This window comes from Petaurus breviceps, unplaced genomic scaffold (assembly GCF_028583685.1).
Source record: "Petaurus breviceps papuanus isolate PSGF00001 unplaced genomic scaffold, PetGlider_PUasm1.0 79, whole genome shotgun sequence".
Lineage (NCBI taxonomy): Eukaryota > Metazoa > Chordata > Mammalia > Diprotodontia > Petauridae > Petaurus > Petaurus breviceps.
In genome coordinates, this window is record NW_027186523.1 from 25,021,052 (window position 1) to 25,038,120 (window position 17,069).

Sequence of the window (17,069 nt, forward strand, 5' to 3'; positions counted from 1 at the left end):
AATGGGGGACAGGCAAATAGGGACCTAGTCCTTCAAGAATTCTAGCTGAGTTATTTAAAGTCCTAAAAGTTTATGCTATTGAAGTTCTGTACTCAGTGTGCCACTGGATTAGAAAAGATCAGTTTATGTCCCAATCCTGAAGAAGAGTAATGGCAAAGAATGTTCAAATTACCAAACAATTGCATACATTTCACATACCAGCAAAGTTATGCTTAAGATTCTGCAGGTTAAGCTTCAGCAATACGTGAGCTAAGAATTACCGGAAGAGCAGGCTTGTTTTTGAAGAGACAGAGGACCAGCAGTCTAAATTGCCAACATTCACTATAATATGGGGAAAGCAAGGGAGTTCCAGAAACACAAACAAAACAACAACAACCAAAAAAAACAACCCATCTTATTCTGCTTCATTGACTTCACTAAAGCCTCTGACTGTGTGGATCACAGCAAAATGTAGCAAGTCTTAAAGGAATGGGAGCGCCAGATCATCTTACTTATCTTCATGTGGGCTAAGAGGCAACAGTTAGAAGCAAACATGCTACAACTGATTAGCTTAAGTTTGGAAAAGGAATATGACGAGGCTGTATATTGTCACCATATTTACTCATATACAGTGTATATCATGTGAAATGCCAGGCTGGATGAATCCAAAGCTGGAATTAAGGTTGCTGGGAGAAATATCAACAATCTCAGATATGTACATGATACCACTCTGATGACAGAAAGTGAAGAGGAATTAAGAAACCTCTTGATTGGGGCAGCTAGGTGGTACAGTGAATAGAGCACTGGCCCTGGAGTCAGGAGGACCTGAGTTCAAATTCGGCTTCAGACACTAAACACTTAATAGCCATGTGACCTTAGGCAAGTCACTTAACCCCAATTGCCCTGCATTCCCCCCTACAAAAAGCAAAAAAAACCAAAAAACCTCTTGATGAGGGTCAAAGAGGAGAGTATAAAAGCTGGCTTTGAGCTTAATTTAAAAAACCTAAGATCCTTACAACTGGTCCTATCACTTCTTGGCATATGGAGGAAAATGGAAGTAGTGTTTGATTTTATATTCTTGGGCTCAAAGATCATTGCAGAATGTGACTGCAGCCCTAAAATTAAAAGATAACTTGCTCCTTTGAAGGAAAGCTATGACAAATCTGGACAGTGTGCTAAAAAGAAGAGGCACAAAGGTCTTTGTAGTGAAAGCTATGACTTTTCTAGTATCAGCATATGGCTATGAGAGTTAAACTAAAAGGAAAGCTGAGAGCCACAGAATTGATTTTTTTTTTCTTTTTGGAAAGAGGAAGGCAGGGCAATTGGGGTTAAGTGACTTAGTCATCCCAATACTTAAAGATTACGGTGCTGGATAGGACTTTTTTTTTTTACTTTTGCTAAAAAGCAAAAGGAGGGGGCAGTTGGGGTTAAGTGACTTGCCCAAGGTCACATGGCTGGTAAGTGCTAAGAATCTGAGGCTGGATTTGAATTCAGGTCCTCCTGACTCCAGGGCTGGTGCTCTCTCTATTCACTGCACCACCAGTCCGCTCCCTGGATAAGACTTTTGAGAATCCCTTTGCCAGCAAAGAAACCAAATCACTCAATACTTAAAGAAATTAAATCATGCTATTCACTGGAAAATCAAATACTGAAACTTGGAGCTTAAATACTTTGGCCATATAATGAGAAGACAGGACTCATTGGAAAAGACCCTGGTGTTGAGAAAGATTGAAGACAGAAGGGAAAGGAAATGGCAGAAGATGAGATGGCTAGACAGTGTCATAGAAATAAGGAATGTAAACTTGGATAGACTTCGAGAGATAGTGGAGGATAGAAGGACCCGTAGTCCAGGGGTCATGAAGAGCTTGACACAACTAGACAACAACAACCTTTGAGAATGAGCAATGTGTTGTGCCTGCCACAGGCAGAGGATTCAGCTTGATTCTGAATATTTTCAGATCATGAACAAAGATATCTGTTTCTCTGTCTCTGTCTTGTTTACTCTTCTCTGATACTAAGTTCTTTGTTCAAAGGTCAGTAATGCATATATTCTCTATTTCTTTCAGTCTTCTTCTGTACAATCACTATGGGTCAGGCACATGACCTATACAAGTATCGGTGACTTGTGTATGTCATAGGCTATGAGTTCTTTCTGATGTTTCCTGATAAAGAACAATTTTCCTGAAACTTCTCAAGAAAAAGTCAGTAGCTACTGAGGTAGATCATGTGTGCAGACCTCTAGTGACTTTAATTTCCTCACTCAATGAGAGTACTTGCTTACTGATGTCTCCACGTAAAAGAAAACTTCTATTGAACAGGTTGTGGGGGGAGGGGAACAGACTTATTAAGTACCTACTATGTGCTATGTACTGTACTAAACACTTTACAAATATCTCATTTGATCCTCACAACAATTCTGGGCATTAAGTGATATTATCTCCATTTTCCATTTAAGGAAACTGAGACAGAGAGATATTAAGCAATTTGCCCAGTGTCACACAGAGGGTGAGTGTCTAAGGCTGGATTTGAACGCCTGTCTTCCTGAATCCAGATCCAGCCCTCTATCCACTGTGGTGCCTAGTCCCAAGCATCATAAAAAATGGAATGCACAGTTATGTCTTCTTCCTCAACAAAATGGTCTAGTGTATTTTCATTTATGAAACTGAAAAGAAAAAAAATGGCCCCATTATCTTCTAAGAGTATGTGTTCTATTCACATTTATAAAGATATATATCTATATATATGTATATGTAGTACATGTTATATATAGCTATAATTTAGATGTGCTAAGTAATAATATATAGACATATAGATATATTTATAGGTGGTTGTAAATTCTAACCTACATTCATTGCTACTGCATAGCTGCTATAGTATTGGCGACCTAGTGAAGAATTCGGGTAACTCTACGGATAATTCAGAATAAAGCAAAATGCCAAAACAAGAAAGAGTATTTTTTTCTTAATAATTGACTTTTTCTTTTACCCAAGTCCCAGCTGTGGCATTTGAGGCATAGAGATTTTTGTTGGAGTCATGGTTTTAAAGAGCTCTTATTTTTAAAGCACAACTTGTGTATGAAACAAGACTTGTGTGTAACCTGTGTATGAACGTTGAAATTTTGGAGGACTGACATAGTCGGGCATTTCATGTTTCTGAAGGCTAGCCTTCTCAGTAAAGAAAACCAATATTGACTTCACTGTACATCAGCCTCCTGTGAGAGATGGCTTTCAAGGAATAAGAAATAGTTCACAGATTGAAGTTTCCCATTGTTAATCTAAGAACTCAGGAATGGAAACTGCTCAGTGACAAGTCATTGATAGGTGATATTGAGATTTTAGGGTGTTAGAGATCAGCCCCATTGTTCTCAAACCTCCCTGTAAAGATATAGGTGATTTAAATATGCTGTATCACAAAAATAATTTTCATACTCTTTATGTAAAAGTCTCGGTGCATGTAAATATTCGTAAATAAATAATTATGTGTTTGTATTATATGCAGTCTATGTACAGTAGGCATAATTGTGTACCTTTGATGTATAAGACATTGTGCTTTGTTCTGGGAATATAAAGACAAAACCAAAATACCTCCTGCCCTTTAGGCACTCAAGTAGTTACACTCAAAAGGGGGCTAGGGTTGGAGTGGGAGCCCAATATAAACACAAGTAAATATGAAGTATATACAGGGTAATATAAAATAACTTCAGGTGGAAGATAGTGGTAATGGGTGTGTGTGTATGTGCCTCTTTATGTGGCATTAAATGAAATATTTTGGGAATAGTTGTGAAATAAATATCATTACCATCTTTTAATTTTTGAAAGATAACCTTGGAATTCATTTCAGTTTTTTTTAATTAGAAATAATGTTTATGCATACATTTTAAAAATTTCTCCAGGGATTTTTTGTGAAGGATTATGATTGTATATGAAAAGCATGTAGAGTAAAATCATTACATTTAGTTTAAAACCCTATGAGGTTTTTTTAAGAATTTGTTTAAGTTTTTGTTACATAGAATCAGTAGATCTCAAAATATGTTCTTCAGTGGCTCTCAAACCCATCTTATTTAAATTGACTTCTCTCTCAGCACTGTCAATATTTGAGGCCTATCTTATCCATAGTTTATACATATATGTGGTTGTTTGCATAAAAATTATGAATATAATGAAAATAAAATGAAATCATGGAATGTTAGAGCTAATGGAATCTAATGTAGTCAAAAATTCTTCTTTTACAAAACAGAGAAATTAAGGCCCAGAAGGTACTTGTGCTCAAGGTCACATACTTTATTTGTGGCAGAGTAGTCTTGAATTTGCATCATATGATGTTCTTTCTTCTGTGATTATACTGTTTCTCTGAATGAAGGTTAAAACTAAAATGGTTCTTTGAGCTCATATGATCCCCATTACCTTACTTTACAATGTGTTTGTTACCTTTATTGTGTAGTTCTGTTTCCCTTTTTCAAAGGAAATTTTTGACAAAGAAAGGGTCAGGAGACTGAATTATTTTTCAGGCAAACAGTGACATGTTGGTGAATATTGGTAGTGACAGTGTGCTTACTTAGGTTCAGATTAAACATTTTGATTATGGGGTGGCTAGGTGGTGCAGCGAATAGAGCACCATCCCTGGAGTCAGGAGGACCTGAGTTCAAATCCGGTCTCAGACACTTGACACACTAGCCGGGTGACTTTGGGCAAGTCACCTATCCCCAATTGCTCTCCAAAAAGCAAAACGAACAAACAAAAAAACATTTTGATTATGCCTTATTTTGATTAGTTTCACATTGTTGTTCATCCTCTGTTTTTGAAGAGGACCAATGACTTTATGGGGGTGTTGTTATGACTTCTGCATGTATTGGATTTAAGTGAGGCAGAACTGCACAAAGTCTTCAGCCTCACTCTTTTTCCCAAAATCACTGAAGTCCAGTGGCAAGACGAAACTCAAGATGACTGACAATTGATCAAGTTTTGCATTGATCAAAATTTAGACCTGAGTCAAATTTATTTCTCTACAAGCCTATCCAGTTTTTTGATTTGATTGTCCCTGCTTAAGAATATGAGGTAATGGGTACAGAATAACCTGGTGCCTTTGTCAGTCTAACTTGAGAGGAGTCCAACTCTGCCTACAGCTCTTACATTTTGTAAATTTGTGGGTTTTATTAATATTGGTGAAAAATGGACAAAATTACTTTTACTAAAAAAAGTATTCTAGGAATAAAGGTTAATGCTTAGAACATGGTTGAGATTAAATATACAAATCATCATAAATACCATTGAATGCTATTGTAGTATATTAAAAAAAAAAGTTACGAACATCTTTCAATTTAATTCTTCTAACTTGCTCACTTTCCTTTTCTCATAATCTTTCAATCCTGCCGATTTCTTACATTTGTTTTTTATAACCTTTTCTGCTAATATATTTATGTATCATTCTCTCTGAAATCATCATATTCCTCCTAATTTTGTAAATTCATCTCCCAAGTTTTACTAGGGCTTTAAAGCTATGTTTAATTCAAATAATCCTGCTTATTTTCAGGCATTTCATCTCTTTTCTAATTTTACCCACATACTCTTTGGTATATCGTTTAGTTCTTCTTTCTTGCCATATATTTATTTTTTTCATACTGTAATTTTTTAAGTGATTAATTTTTCCAGGAATTCTTTTCCCTGATTTTTTTTCTCTTGAAACTTTTAGTTATTTGAAGAGAGGGCTAGTGTTCCCTCTATAATCTATGCTTGTTTATCCATGTGTGAATCGTCCACAATACATATTTAATGCCAGAATCATTTTGCTTGCCTTTTGTTTTCTTGCCACATTCTAGCTACTATGTACTTAAGATTGGAAGTGAATTTTTTGGCCCTAATTTCATGAAACAAAAACGAAAGGAATTTCAGCCTTCTATGGATAGAAAAATGTAGAATTCATTTCAAATTCAGCAAAAATATACTGCACTGTGAGAGGATAAACATGTAAATCTAACACTGCATATTTGAGTGGGAAAATACTCATCAAGACACTGACATCACCAATGGCTGTGTGACTTATTGCTAGTCTTCTCCTCCAATAGGGAAAATTTCAAGAGGAAAAAAGTCTGTGCTGCTGGGAAATTAATTTCTGTTGATTGTTGGACATTTTTTTTATTAAGTGTAGATGTATTATAAGCCCAACACTAAAATATCTCACATATACATTAATTGTAGACATGTAACCATGTGATAGTAATAATTACAACAATGCTTTATATTTTTGGTAATATTTCATTTATTTCTTAAAGAAGTTTCACATGGCATAGTTTATCACTGATTTCTCATGCCAGTCCTGAGAAACAGACATTATTCCCTTCTTAGAGATGTATTAGCTGGAAGTTCAGCAATGTTCAAAAAAGATAGACATGTATAAAGTCATACTGCCCCTAAGTAGAAGAACAATGGCTTGGACTTGGGGCTCTGGACTCCTAGAGTTCTGTCATCTAGGAGGCCTATGGGAAAATCCATTAATTACAGCTTAAAATACCTACTAGATCTATTGCTTTTAAATTTAAACTGAAAGAGAATGAAGGGCTATTTGGTAAATATTGTGCAAAGCCTAAAACATTGTGGACTCATAATAAATATGAAACAGTCAATGTTTATGTTTATTTTCTTTTTCTGTATTTCTCATAATAAGTAGATATAAGTTCTAAAGCTCCTTGTTACCATTCACATTTGCCATATAACCTTGACCAAATCACTCAATATAGTCCTAGTTTCTCATTTGGAAAATTAAAGGAACAAGACAGAAGCATTCATTGAATGCCTACTATGTGTCAGTCTCTATGCTAAGCACGTTACAAATGTATTATCTCTTTGGATCCTCATAATAATCGTGTGAAGAGGATACAATTATTATCACCATTTAAGGATTGAGGAAACTGAGGTAGAGAGAGGTGTGACTTGCCCAGGATCACACAGGCAGAGGTGGGGAACCTGTGGCCCCAAGGCCATTGGTGGCCCTCCAGGTCCTCAAGTGTGGTCCTTGGACTGAATCCAAATTTCATATAACAAATCCCCTTAATAAAAGGATTTGTTCTGTATAACTTGGACTCAGTCCAATGGCTGTATTTGAGGACCTAGAGGGCCATATGTGACCTTGAGGCTGCAGGTTCCCCCCTCCTATTCTGAGGCAAGATTTGAACTTAGGTCATCCTGACTCCAGGCCTAGGGTTCTATCCTCTGAGTTAGATATTATGATCACTAAGATTCCCGTCAATTTCCAAAGTCCTATGGTTCTGTGATTCTAAGCTATTTCCAGACCTCATTGGTTCTGAGCTACTTTTGACTCTTCACAGGATCACCCTCAAACAAAGAAATACATAATTAGGGGGGAAAGTGAAAAAAGCAAAGAAGGAAAAGAGAGTCTATTGAAAATAGATTCCTTTCTGTATCAAGGGGACTTCAGGAACGATCTGCCACATAAGTACAAACTGTCAGCTTCTGTTTGTGTTTGTGATCTTCACAGTCAATTGCCATTGATATGATGGGACATTCTTTCTCTTTTCTCATCTCTGCAGCATCAAGTCATGGGTGGATAAGATGCAAGATGAACTTGTCACACTGGCAAGGACAGCAAGTGGAGTGACTCAACTCCGAGATGTAAGTTACAATCAAAAGACAGTTGTTCTGACAGATGAGTGAGTTCTATGGGATCTAAAGTCTCTAATGTTCATTAGCTTTTGTCTCTAGATACAGGCAACTTTGGCTTTATAGGCAGGGGGGAGGGAGATGAAGGATAAATGGAAAGATAGGAAGGACCCACATTATGAAGGACTTAAAAGCCAAACATGAGGATGTTATTTTTGATCCTAAAGGTAACAGCCACTGGAATTTATTGAATGAGAATGGGAGGAGTGTGAGAGACCTGCACTTTAAGAAGACCAATTTGACTTGGGAGTTATATGTTATATGTATACATCTTATTATTATATTTTTATACATTACAACTTCATAGTAATACAGGTCCTCAGAAGTATGAAGAATGATGTAGGCATACTTATTAGAAAGAATCTTTCAGAAATTAATACATCCAAACTGATGTCATTGCCTCCAAAGGAGTCATCTCCAGTGACAATAATTCAGAAAGATGTCTGTCTTATTTGTTAGTATTTTACAATGCACTTTTCAAATAATTCCTCAGTGATTTGTCAGAATTAATAAAAGTGTATTCCTGTATGCCTGGAAACCTCCTTTTTCTGAGAGTATAACTAGATAAAAAGGTGACAGCGTACAAGTGAATATCTGTATATGGTAATAGAAAGTATATACACACACCCCATGAAACTTTATTCAGCAAATGATTCAGAATATAGATTTCAGATGGTCTAGCAAAATCTTCTGTAAAACTTCTGACAAAATTTTGTTTAACAAACCCCTTTATTCAAATACAACAAGCAGAAAATGAGACATTGGAAAGGAAATTTTTTTCCCCCAAAATTCTATGTGCATGGCAAAAAATGTCAGTTAGCAAGGGAATTATAGCAACTGTAAGAAGAAGCCAGAATTACATTTTTTTCTAGAAAATGTGAAAAAGTGAAGTACAACAAACAAGAAATTTGATTGGTCACCTTTGAAGAGGTCAGCCCAAACTGTTCGTGAAGATTGAGTATCAAAAGCACAAATGCCAGTGATCCAGATAAAACTTACAGATAGTGATCCTTGACTGAGTCAAATGCAAATGCAAAAATTTGAAAAGAATTTTTATGGGTGGCTCAATATACAGGTGAATATATAATTGTCATTGGATCAGATTCACATATTTTAAAGTAGATCAGTCATTGCTGTCTATAAAGACAAAATTGGAAAAGCTGAAATGCCAGTTCAGTGAATAAATGTTTTCAGAAGGAATGCATGAATCAAACTTGAAATCTGGACAGAGATTACAGATAACAGTTATAAAATATTCCTCAGACAAATTACCTTAGCAGTAAGGAAAGCTGAAATGTTTGTTGTCATGTTATGGACCCAAGTGGAGAGCCAAGTGGGTGGGGAAATGCAGAGAGAAATCTGGAGATCAGTGCAAGAAGAACACAGGATGCATCTAGTTACAGAAATGGAATTATGATTGTGATTAGCTTCTATTTTCTTCTGTCTATGTTAGGGCATGGCAGAAATCTCTTAACTGTCAAATACAGGTGTCTGAGCAGATTTAATCATTATTTTGAGAGAAAAGACCGAAATATTATTATAAATATATTCAGGAGCTCCCACTGATTGAGATTTTAGTGAAGTGTACAGGTGGAGGCAGTCAGTCAATAAGCATTTATTTAGTGCCTACTATGTACCAGGTAATATGCTAAGTGCTAGGGATGCAAAAAGATGCCAAAGGCTTTCTTTGTCCTCAAAGAGCTCAAGATCTAAGTACCAACAAGCTATATCCAGGATGAATAGGAAATAATTAAAGAACAAAGACACTGAAATGAAGAGGGTTGGAATAGGCTCCCTGTAAAACAGAGATGTCAAACACACAGCCTGCTATATTCTCAAGTGTGATCATAAGCAGATTAAAATGCTTTAAGGACAGACCAGACAACATTAGCCTTATTTCCTTTTTATTTTTAAAATTAATGTTTTATTGATGCTTTGTGGGTTTTGGGGGGTTTTTTTGGTCATAATCATTTCTAAATGTAACTTACCTGTTCATCTCCTCTTCTTCAATGAACATCCCCTTGAAACAATCAAGATTCTATTTGGAATGTGGGGGGGGGAGCGGGGAGGGAGGTGAGGGAGGTGGCTAAGTGACTTCCCCAGGATCACACAGCTAGTAAGTATCTGAGATCCAGATTTGGATTCAGGTTTTTCTGAGTCCAGGGCCAGTACTCTATCCACTGTGCCACCTAGCTGCCCCAACAAACAAAGAAAAAACAAGCAATGCAAAGAAAAACCAAGCAAGACAGAGAAGGGTGGGGTGGGGAGGGTCTGACATTGTTGTGAGACTTTTTATAACTATAGTTCCTTAGCTCAACAAAAGGAGGGAAGCAAATTTCCTTATTTTATCTGTGGTTCTTTGAATTCCCAGTTTGTTCAGTTATCCCACCAATTAATAGAAATTCACCATTTTCAGTTTTCCATTAGCACAAAAGTTCTATTATGAACTTTTTTTTGTATATATGTAAATTTTATTTCTGCCTTTGACTATCTTGGAAGTATATGGTCAACATTAGGGTCTCCGGACAAAAAGGTATGAAGAATTTAGTGACACTTCTCACCTAATTTTTTTCACAAAATTATTGATTTTTTTGTTTTATTACTTTTTGAAGTTTTCTAAAATTATTGAACTAATTTATAGCACTACCAATAGTTTGTTAGTGACTATCTTCCTGTAGCCAGCCTCTCTAGCATTAACTATTGTTTTTCTTTAATCATCTTTCAGTATCCTGGGTGTAAATTAAAACTTCACACTTGTTTTATACTTGATTTTCCTGTTACTAGTGATTTGGAGTTATCTTTTATAGTGTTGCTGATATTTTGTAATTCTTTTGAAAGCCATTCATATCCTTTGCTATTTATGTGTTGGGGAAATAGGTCTTGGTCTTATATACTTGTGTTAGTTCTTTATATTTCTTAATTATCATTTACCAAATATATTTGATATAAAGATATTTTCCCCAGAAATTGTTCTTGTTTGATAGAACCACAAGTTTAGGAGATCATAGTAATACTGGATCTATCTATCTATCTTTCTGTCTATCTATCTCTCTCTGTCTGTCCTTCCATCTGTCCATCCGTCTATCCATCCATATATATATACTTAGGTTCCAATAGATTCTTGGGGTCAATATTCTTGGGGTCAAGATGGAGAAAACAAGACTCATTGACAGTACAGTTAGGTCAATTTGGAACTGGTTGAATGTCTGTAATCAAAGTGTGTTAATGTGTTAATATCCAGTGACGCAGATTTTAAATGTCAGAAGGATCTGTCTTTGTTCTTTTGTCATTCAATCACTTCAACAATGATGTGGATATAGCAATAGAAGGTATTTTTGTGTCAAATATATGGATAATTCAAGTTGAGAAGCATAGCTAAAATTTTAGATGACATGTCATGTAGAAAGGTTTCAGTAGATAATAATGGGCTGAATCTAATAGGATGAAATTTGATAGAGATGAATTAAAAGACCTATATTCTGGACCCCCCAAATTAACCTTAGTGTTAGATAGATATAGACAGACAGCAATGTTTATGATACAATTTGGGTGTTTCGATGGACTGCCCATTCAATAAGTTTGAACAATGTGACATGGCAGTACAAAATAAATTATGCTTTCCTAGCCTGTATCGAGAAGGTTATTATTTGAAATGCAGAAACTGGTATTTCTTCTGTGCTAGGTGGATAGAATGCCAGACTTGGTGTCAGGAGGTCCTGAGTTCAAATCCCAACTCCAACACTTACTAGTTGTGCGGCCATGAACAAGTCACTTAACCTTGTTTGCCTCAATTTCCTCATCCACAAAATAAGTTGAAGAAGGGAATGACAAATCACTCTAGTATTTTTGCTAAGAAAACCCAAAATGGGGTCACAAAGAGTCAGACACAACTGAAATGACTGAACAACAACAAAAACTGTCCAGGTCAGGCCTTACCTGGAGCATTATGTTTGTTTCTGGGTGTCAAATTTAGGAAAGGCGTTGACAAATCAGAGCATTTGGAGAAAAGAAGATGAGGAGATTAAGTTTGTTAAATGCTCTCTCTTTCCCAGCTTAAGTGATATTATAAGAAGGGAATAATAACAGATAAGGTTTGATCTCTGAGGTCCCTCCTAACTTAGTTTTTTTTATTTTTTTATTCCATCATACACTTTAATTTTGTAAAGCTGTTATTCACAGAACAGTTTATTTGCTGCAAGTTTCTTCTGTAATGATTATAGGAATTTATTTCAAATTAAGGTAAGGAAGCCTGTGGTGTTTAGGTTATTGCTGGGTGTGGGAGCTACACCACTTTTTAAAGGGAACTTGGCCTAGAAGGAGAAAACATGCCTGGAAGGAGGGGAGGAAGGGCAGAAACTGAGAGAAGGAACAGAAATCTCAGCCAAAAGACTTCAGAAATATGATTAGCCTGGAGGGTTAGGCAGAGATTTGTGAAACATTGTCCAAACCAGGAGAATAGCCAGAAAAATGCCGAGCAGGGAGGAACCCAAGGAGGCAGCCTTATGACAGTTTGTCTCATGAATGATCCTTGCCTGAGGCATCCCCTTACAGGGGCAGTAATAGGATATATTCCTGTGACATTCAACTTAGTCTGTGTCACTTTGGGCTCAGGTAGTTTGGGCTCAAATAAGTGTTGTGATTTCCTGAGATATAGATATTGTGTCTACCATATAGTGGCCTAGATTCTTTTTTCAATCATAATGCCTAACATTTATCTAGTACTTTGTTTACAAAGTGCTTTACACATATTAGCTTATTTTATGCTTCTGATAACCCTGGGAAATAGGTACTATTATTATCATCCCAATTTTACAAATGAGGAAACTGAGGCAAATAGACTCACTCGGGATCACACATCTAGTCAGTGTTTGAAGCTGTTTTTTATTTCAGAACTTCCTGATCCAGGCCCACCTAACTATCAGTGTATAAAATTTCTATTGAGGTTAGCTGAAATATTGTCATACTGTTATTACATTCAGTGAATATTATTTAAAGAAATGCAAATGCCCTGCCTATATTACCCAGTGTGGTGCTTGTTGTAAGTGAAGTGGCTTTTCTGAGTGGGGAAAACTACAGCAGACTAATTTCTTCCTAACAGACTTCTTTTCATGCCTTATGAACCATCCATAGCTTTTGAGATTAGATGGTTCTCTTCTATAGGACCTACAACTTATCATCAAGATATTACTTTGATATGTGGATAGAGCTTTTTTTTTTTTTTTGGTTGTTGTTTTATTTAAACTGGACCTGTGCTTTCTCTGGAACTCCTTCTACAAATGTAGATCAGAACTTTCTCTGCAACTTGGTCTTGGAGAGCTGCCTGACTTTGATGTTAGAGACTTGAATCCTGTAAGTCCTGACTTTAAGGCTAGCTCTCTTTCCCTTATTCCACAGAGCCTCTAGGTATATCATATTCACTGTTGAACCATTCTGTTCTATGAGCTTGCTTTTTTTTGTTGTTGTTGGTATAAATGTCTACCTATTTAGCTAGGCTTTAAGCTTTTGAGTCGTCTTTGGCTTTCTATTCTTCTTTACTCCAAATAAAATCAGTTGCCACATCTTGTTTTTTGTCTCCATAGCATTTCCCAAACTCATACTTTTGTTCAGTCATGTTTGACTCTTTGTGTGACCCTATTTGGGTTTTTTTTTTTGGCAAAGATGCTGGAATGGTTTGCAATTTCTTTCTTTATTCCATTTTACAGATGAGAAATTGAGGCAGACAGACTTAAGTGACTTGCTTAGGATCACATAGCTAGTTAAGTATCTGAGGCTGGATTTGAACTCGGGAAGATATCTTCCTGACTCTAGGGCCAGCACTGTGTCCCTTAGCTGGCCCAAATACACACTATGACCACCCCATTTCAGGCTCTAATTTTTCACTTACTTGAACTATTGTCATACCTTCCTAACTGGTCACCCCACCTCCATTCTTTTATCTCTCCAGTCTCTGCAAAAATACCCTTATTAAGTTGTGTTTTTCTGCACAAAACCTTCAGCAGTTCCCATCTGTCTACAGGATGAAACAATGATTTCTTAGCTTGATTTTTAAGGCTTTTCACAATCCACCTCAAAGGCATAAAGTAGTGGAAAGAGCTGATTTAGGAACTAGAGGACCTCGGCTTCAGGAAAAGTGAGTTCTTAGGAGTTTAAGGAAGCTCTGCCATATGCTGGATAGTGACTTTAGGCAAGTATGTTGACTTCTGTGGTCCTTAGTTTTCAAATCTGTAAGATGAATGAGTTGGAATAGAAAATCTTAGAAGTTCCTTTTACCTTTAAATGGTATGTGTGTGTATAAATGTATACATGCATAATGTATATGTATTGTGTATGTATAATATATACACATACACTCACATATTTTAATATAAATTATGAATAGTATTACAATATGTTATATAATAATATTAATGCTATTATAAACAGATTTACTTTTCATCTTTATTTCATATCACTCCCTTCATGTACTTCACATACCAACTAAGATGGACCACTAACTATTTCTTGATTTTCATCTGCATTTTTTGCACCTCTTCATTCTTGCAGACAATTTGCAATAGTTAGAATGCTCTATATGAGCTTGTTGAAGTTTTTTCTTAAAGGCTCATTTCAGTTGTAATCTCCCTTGTGAAGCCTTCTCTGATGTTCCCAGTTGAAAGTGCTTTTTATCTCCAAAAACTTTGTTTCCTTAGCATGGTTCTCTACTTTCCCTTATCACATTCTAACTTGGATTTGTTGTACTTATTTGTGTCCATGTTACAATCTACCACCCCCATTAAATTGTAAGTTCACTAAAGGGCAACGTCTGTGTCATTTTTCATTTTTGTTACCCCTAGCTGAATTTCTTGTCATGTAGTAGACTCTTAATAAACGTTTATTGAACTGAAATGAATTTAATATAATGAACAAATGATAAACTAAATTGATAAAATATTAAGAAATTAATATTCAAATATTGCAATAATGCAAATAAAATACTAAATCACATACAGTTAAATTATTTTAAAAAATGATATCTTTTGAAGCTAGGTATATCTAAGATATAAGAGCCATAAGAAGTTATTGGCTTGGCTTATCCATCCCTTACTTGTTATCAGTTACTCTTCTCTAATCAAGCCCTGGTATACATACATTTGAAATTTATAGGTCGCTCAGAAACCACAGTGAATTTGGCAGGTTTTTGTAGCATAGTAGTACTTATAATAAATTCTTGTTAATTTATTGATTGATCTAATACCACTCTATTATGGCTATTTGCCCAAATTGGTTAAATTGCAAGAGTCCAGGTTGACTCTTAAACCTTAGGTATGTTTTTTTAAAGCAATAGGGGTTAAGTAACTTGCTCAAGGTTACATGGCCAGTTATTTCTGGGTGTGGTGCTGAGTATCTGAGCCCGGATGTGATCCAGGTCTTCCCGACACTGGAGCCAGTGTTCTTACTCGCTGAGCCACCTGGCTTCCCCTAAGGTGTTTGTTTTTGAGTCATAGGTGGAAGGGCAGAAAGTGCCAAAGTCGGGTAGTGAATATCCCTAAAAGGCCACAGTGTTGAAGACTAGTCTGTGCTGAACACCTTAGCATTCAATGAATTTCTGCATATAAAAAATAGGTACATTTCATGATCATTTTCATTAGAGCCCACACTGACAAAATTATAAAAACAAACAAGTCTGTCACCAGTATTCATCTCTTCCTTTTAGTGCCCCATGCCTCAAAGGAACAGCTGCAATTATACAGACAATCATACAGTATGATTACTGTAAATGTCCTGTTGGTACACCCTTCATAGTTTTGAATTCTTAATGATGGCCCAGTGCCTTTTATCTTTCCCCATCTTTCTATTTCATCAGAAATGTGTTCTGTTCCCTGCTCTCTCTAGGCTTTTCTACATGACTAATATAATCATTTTTTGTTATAGTGCTAATTGCTAACAATGTGTTGTTTCCATCTTCCCCAATAACATTTTAGATTTTAATATGATCTCCATTGTCTAAAAGAGGGTATTTCACGATCATTGGTCAATGAGTGAAGAAGATATTTTAATGCCTTGCTGTTCACAACATGTAGATACGTACCTCATGTTAGTAATAAAGCCATGGAGATGTAGAAGGTCTGCAAAACTTCACAAAATTAGCGGGGAAACTATTGCATTGTCCTCTTTTTAAATTTAATTTTAGAGGGTCTAGCTAATAAAGAATATTGACTCACCATTGAGGAGGGGTAAATAACTGGGAAAAAATCAGCAATGAAGTCATGACTGATAAAACAAAGACAATGTGCATTATAATGATCACATATAAATCAAGAGAATTGCAAAGACCCCAGGGGTACTAGGCAGTTGGAGGTCCAGATGCAGCAGTGAATCAAAGCTTGACAGGCAGCTTGGGGAGTCCAGGTAAACCCCATGTGTCAGTCATACTTAAGAAGACCTTGGAAACACGGCAAAGTTTATCTTGGACAGCAAGCTTCATATACCCTTTGAACCAAAGATTGGCTTTACAGGTTATATAGTTAACCCCAAGTTTGAAGTTCCAAAGGCAGTTGTTGTAGTGTGGGTATAAATCACATCTGAAATAGCCTAAAAATTCTGAATGGCTAGAATCAGTATTTTAGAGTTGGGAGGAACTATTCCAGTCCCCTCATTTTATAGATAAGAAAACTAAGGCTTGCATAACTTAATGTGATGTCTCCAAGATCAATCAGCTAGTTTTTGATATAGATCAGGGGAAGAGAATATACTTTTGAGACTCATTTGTGTATCTAATACGGAGAGAACTTTAGGATTACTTCATATAATAAATAACATTGTTCTCTGTTCATTTGAATAGGAATTCTATATATCTATTTAGAGAAATGATTATTTCTCTTCTACATTAATAATTGAATCTGGACTAAGATTTTTTTTTTTCATTTCCTTTCCTCATGTGGAAATCAACCCCTGTAGGTTATTCAGGCAGCCTTTGAAGTACAGGGCTCATAATGAGATGAAATCTTGGGTGAAACTGAACCAACTGGAAAACTCCGATCTGTTCAAAAGGTTAAGAAATTTTAGGTTAGGTGAATTGATGGATTCTGGTCCATTGTGTTTTGCTCAGATAGGTTTGGGTAAAAGTGGCTTCCCCTTTGTCTAGGTTACCTAGGTGATATGGTGTGATATGGGTATAGATAAGTCTCTTTGACCAAGACTGAGTGATCAGTCACATCTTCCACCCCTGCCAGACTCTCATTAGAATAAATCTACCTCTCATATTATTCATTATTTCTAGTAGTTAATCAATCAGAGTTGATTACCATTCTCAGAAATACCCATGCTTCTAAGGACTTATAAGTGTTGAGTGGGTTCCATCAAGGATCTTTGGAATTTGAGAGTGTCACTGACCACCTCCCCCTTATTAATTATTGCTATTATGATTAGTAAAATCAT

At 36.1% G+C, this 17,069-nt stretch overlaps 1 protein-coding gene across 1 annotated transcript in view; it reads left to right on the forward strand.

Moving 5' to 3' along the window:
• Window positions 1-17,069, forward strand: part of LOC138175873 (voltage-dependent calcium channel subunit alpha-2/delta-1-like) — a 162,700-nt gene that overhangs the window by 110,098 nt on the left and 35,533 nt on the right. The window contains exon 2 of the mRNA XM_069106507.1: window positions 7,523-7,604. Coding sequence (XP_068962608.1) covers window positions 7,523-7,604 — 82 coding nt within the window. The remainder of the gene's footprint in view (window positions 1-7,522; window positions 7,605-17,069) is intronic.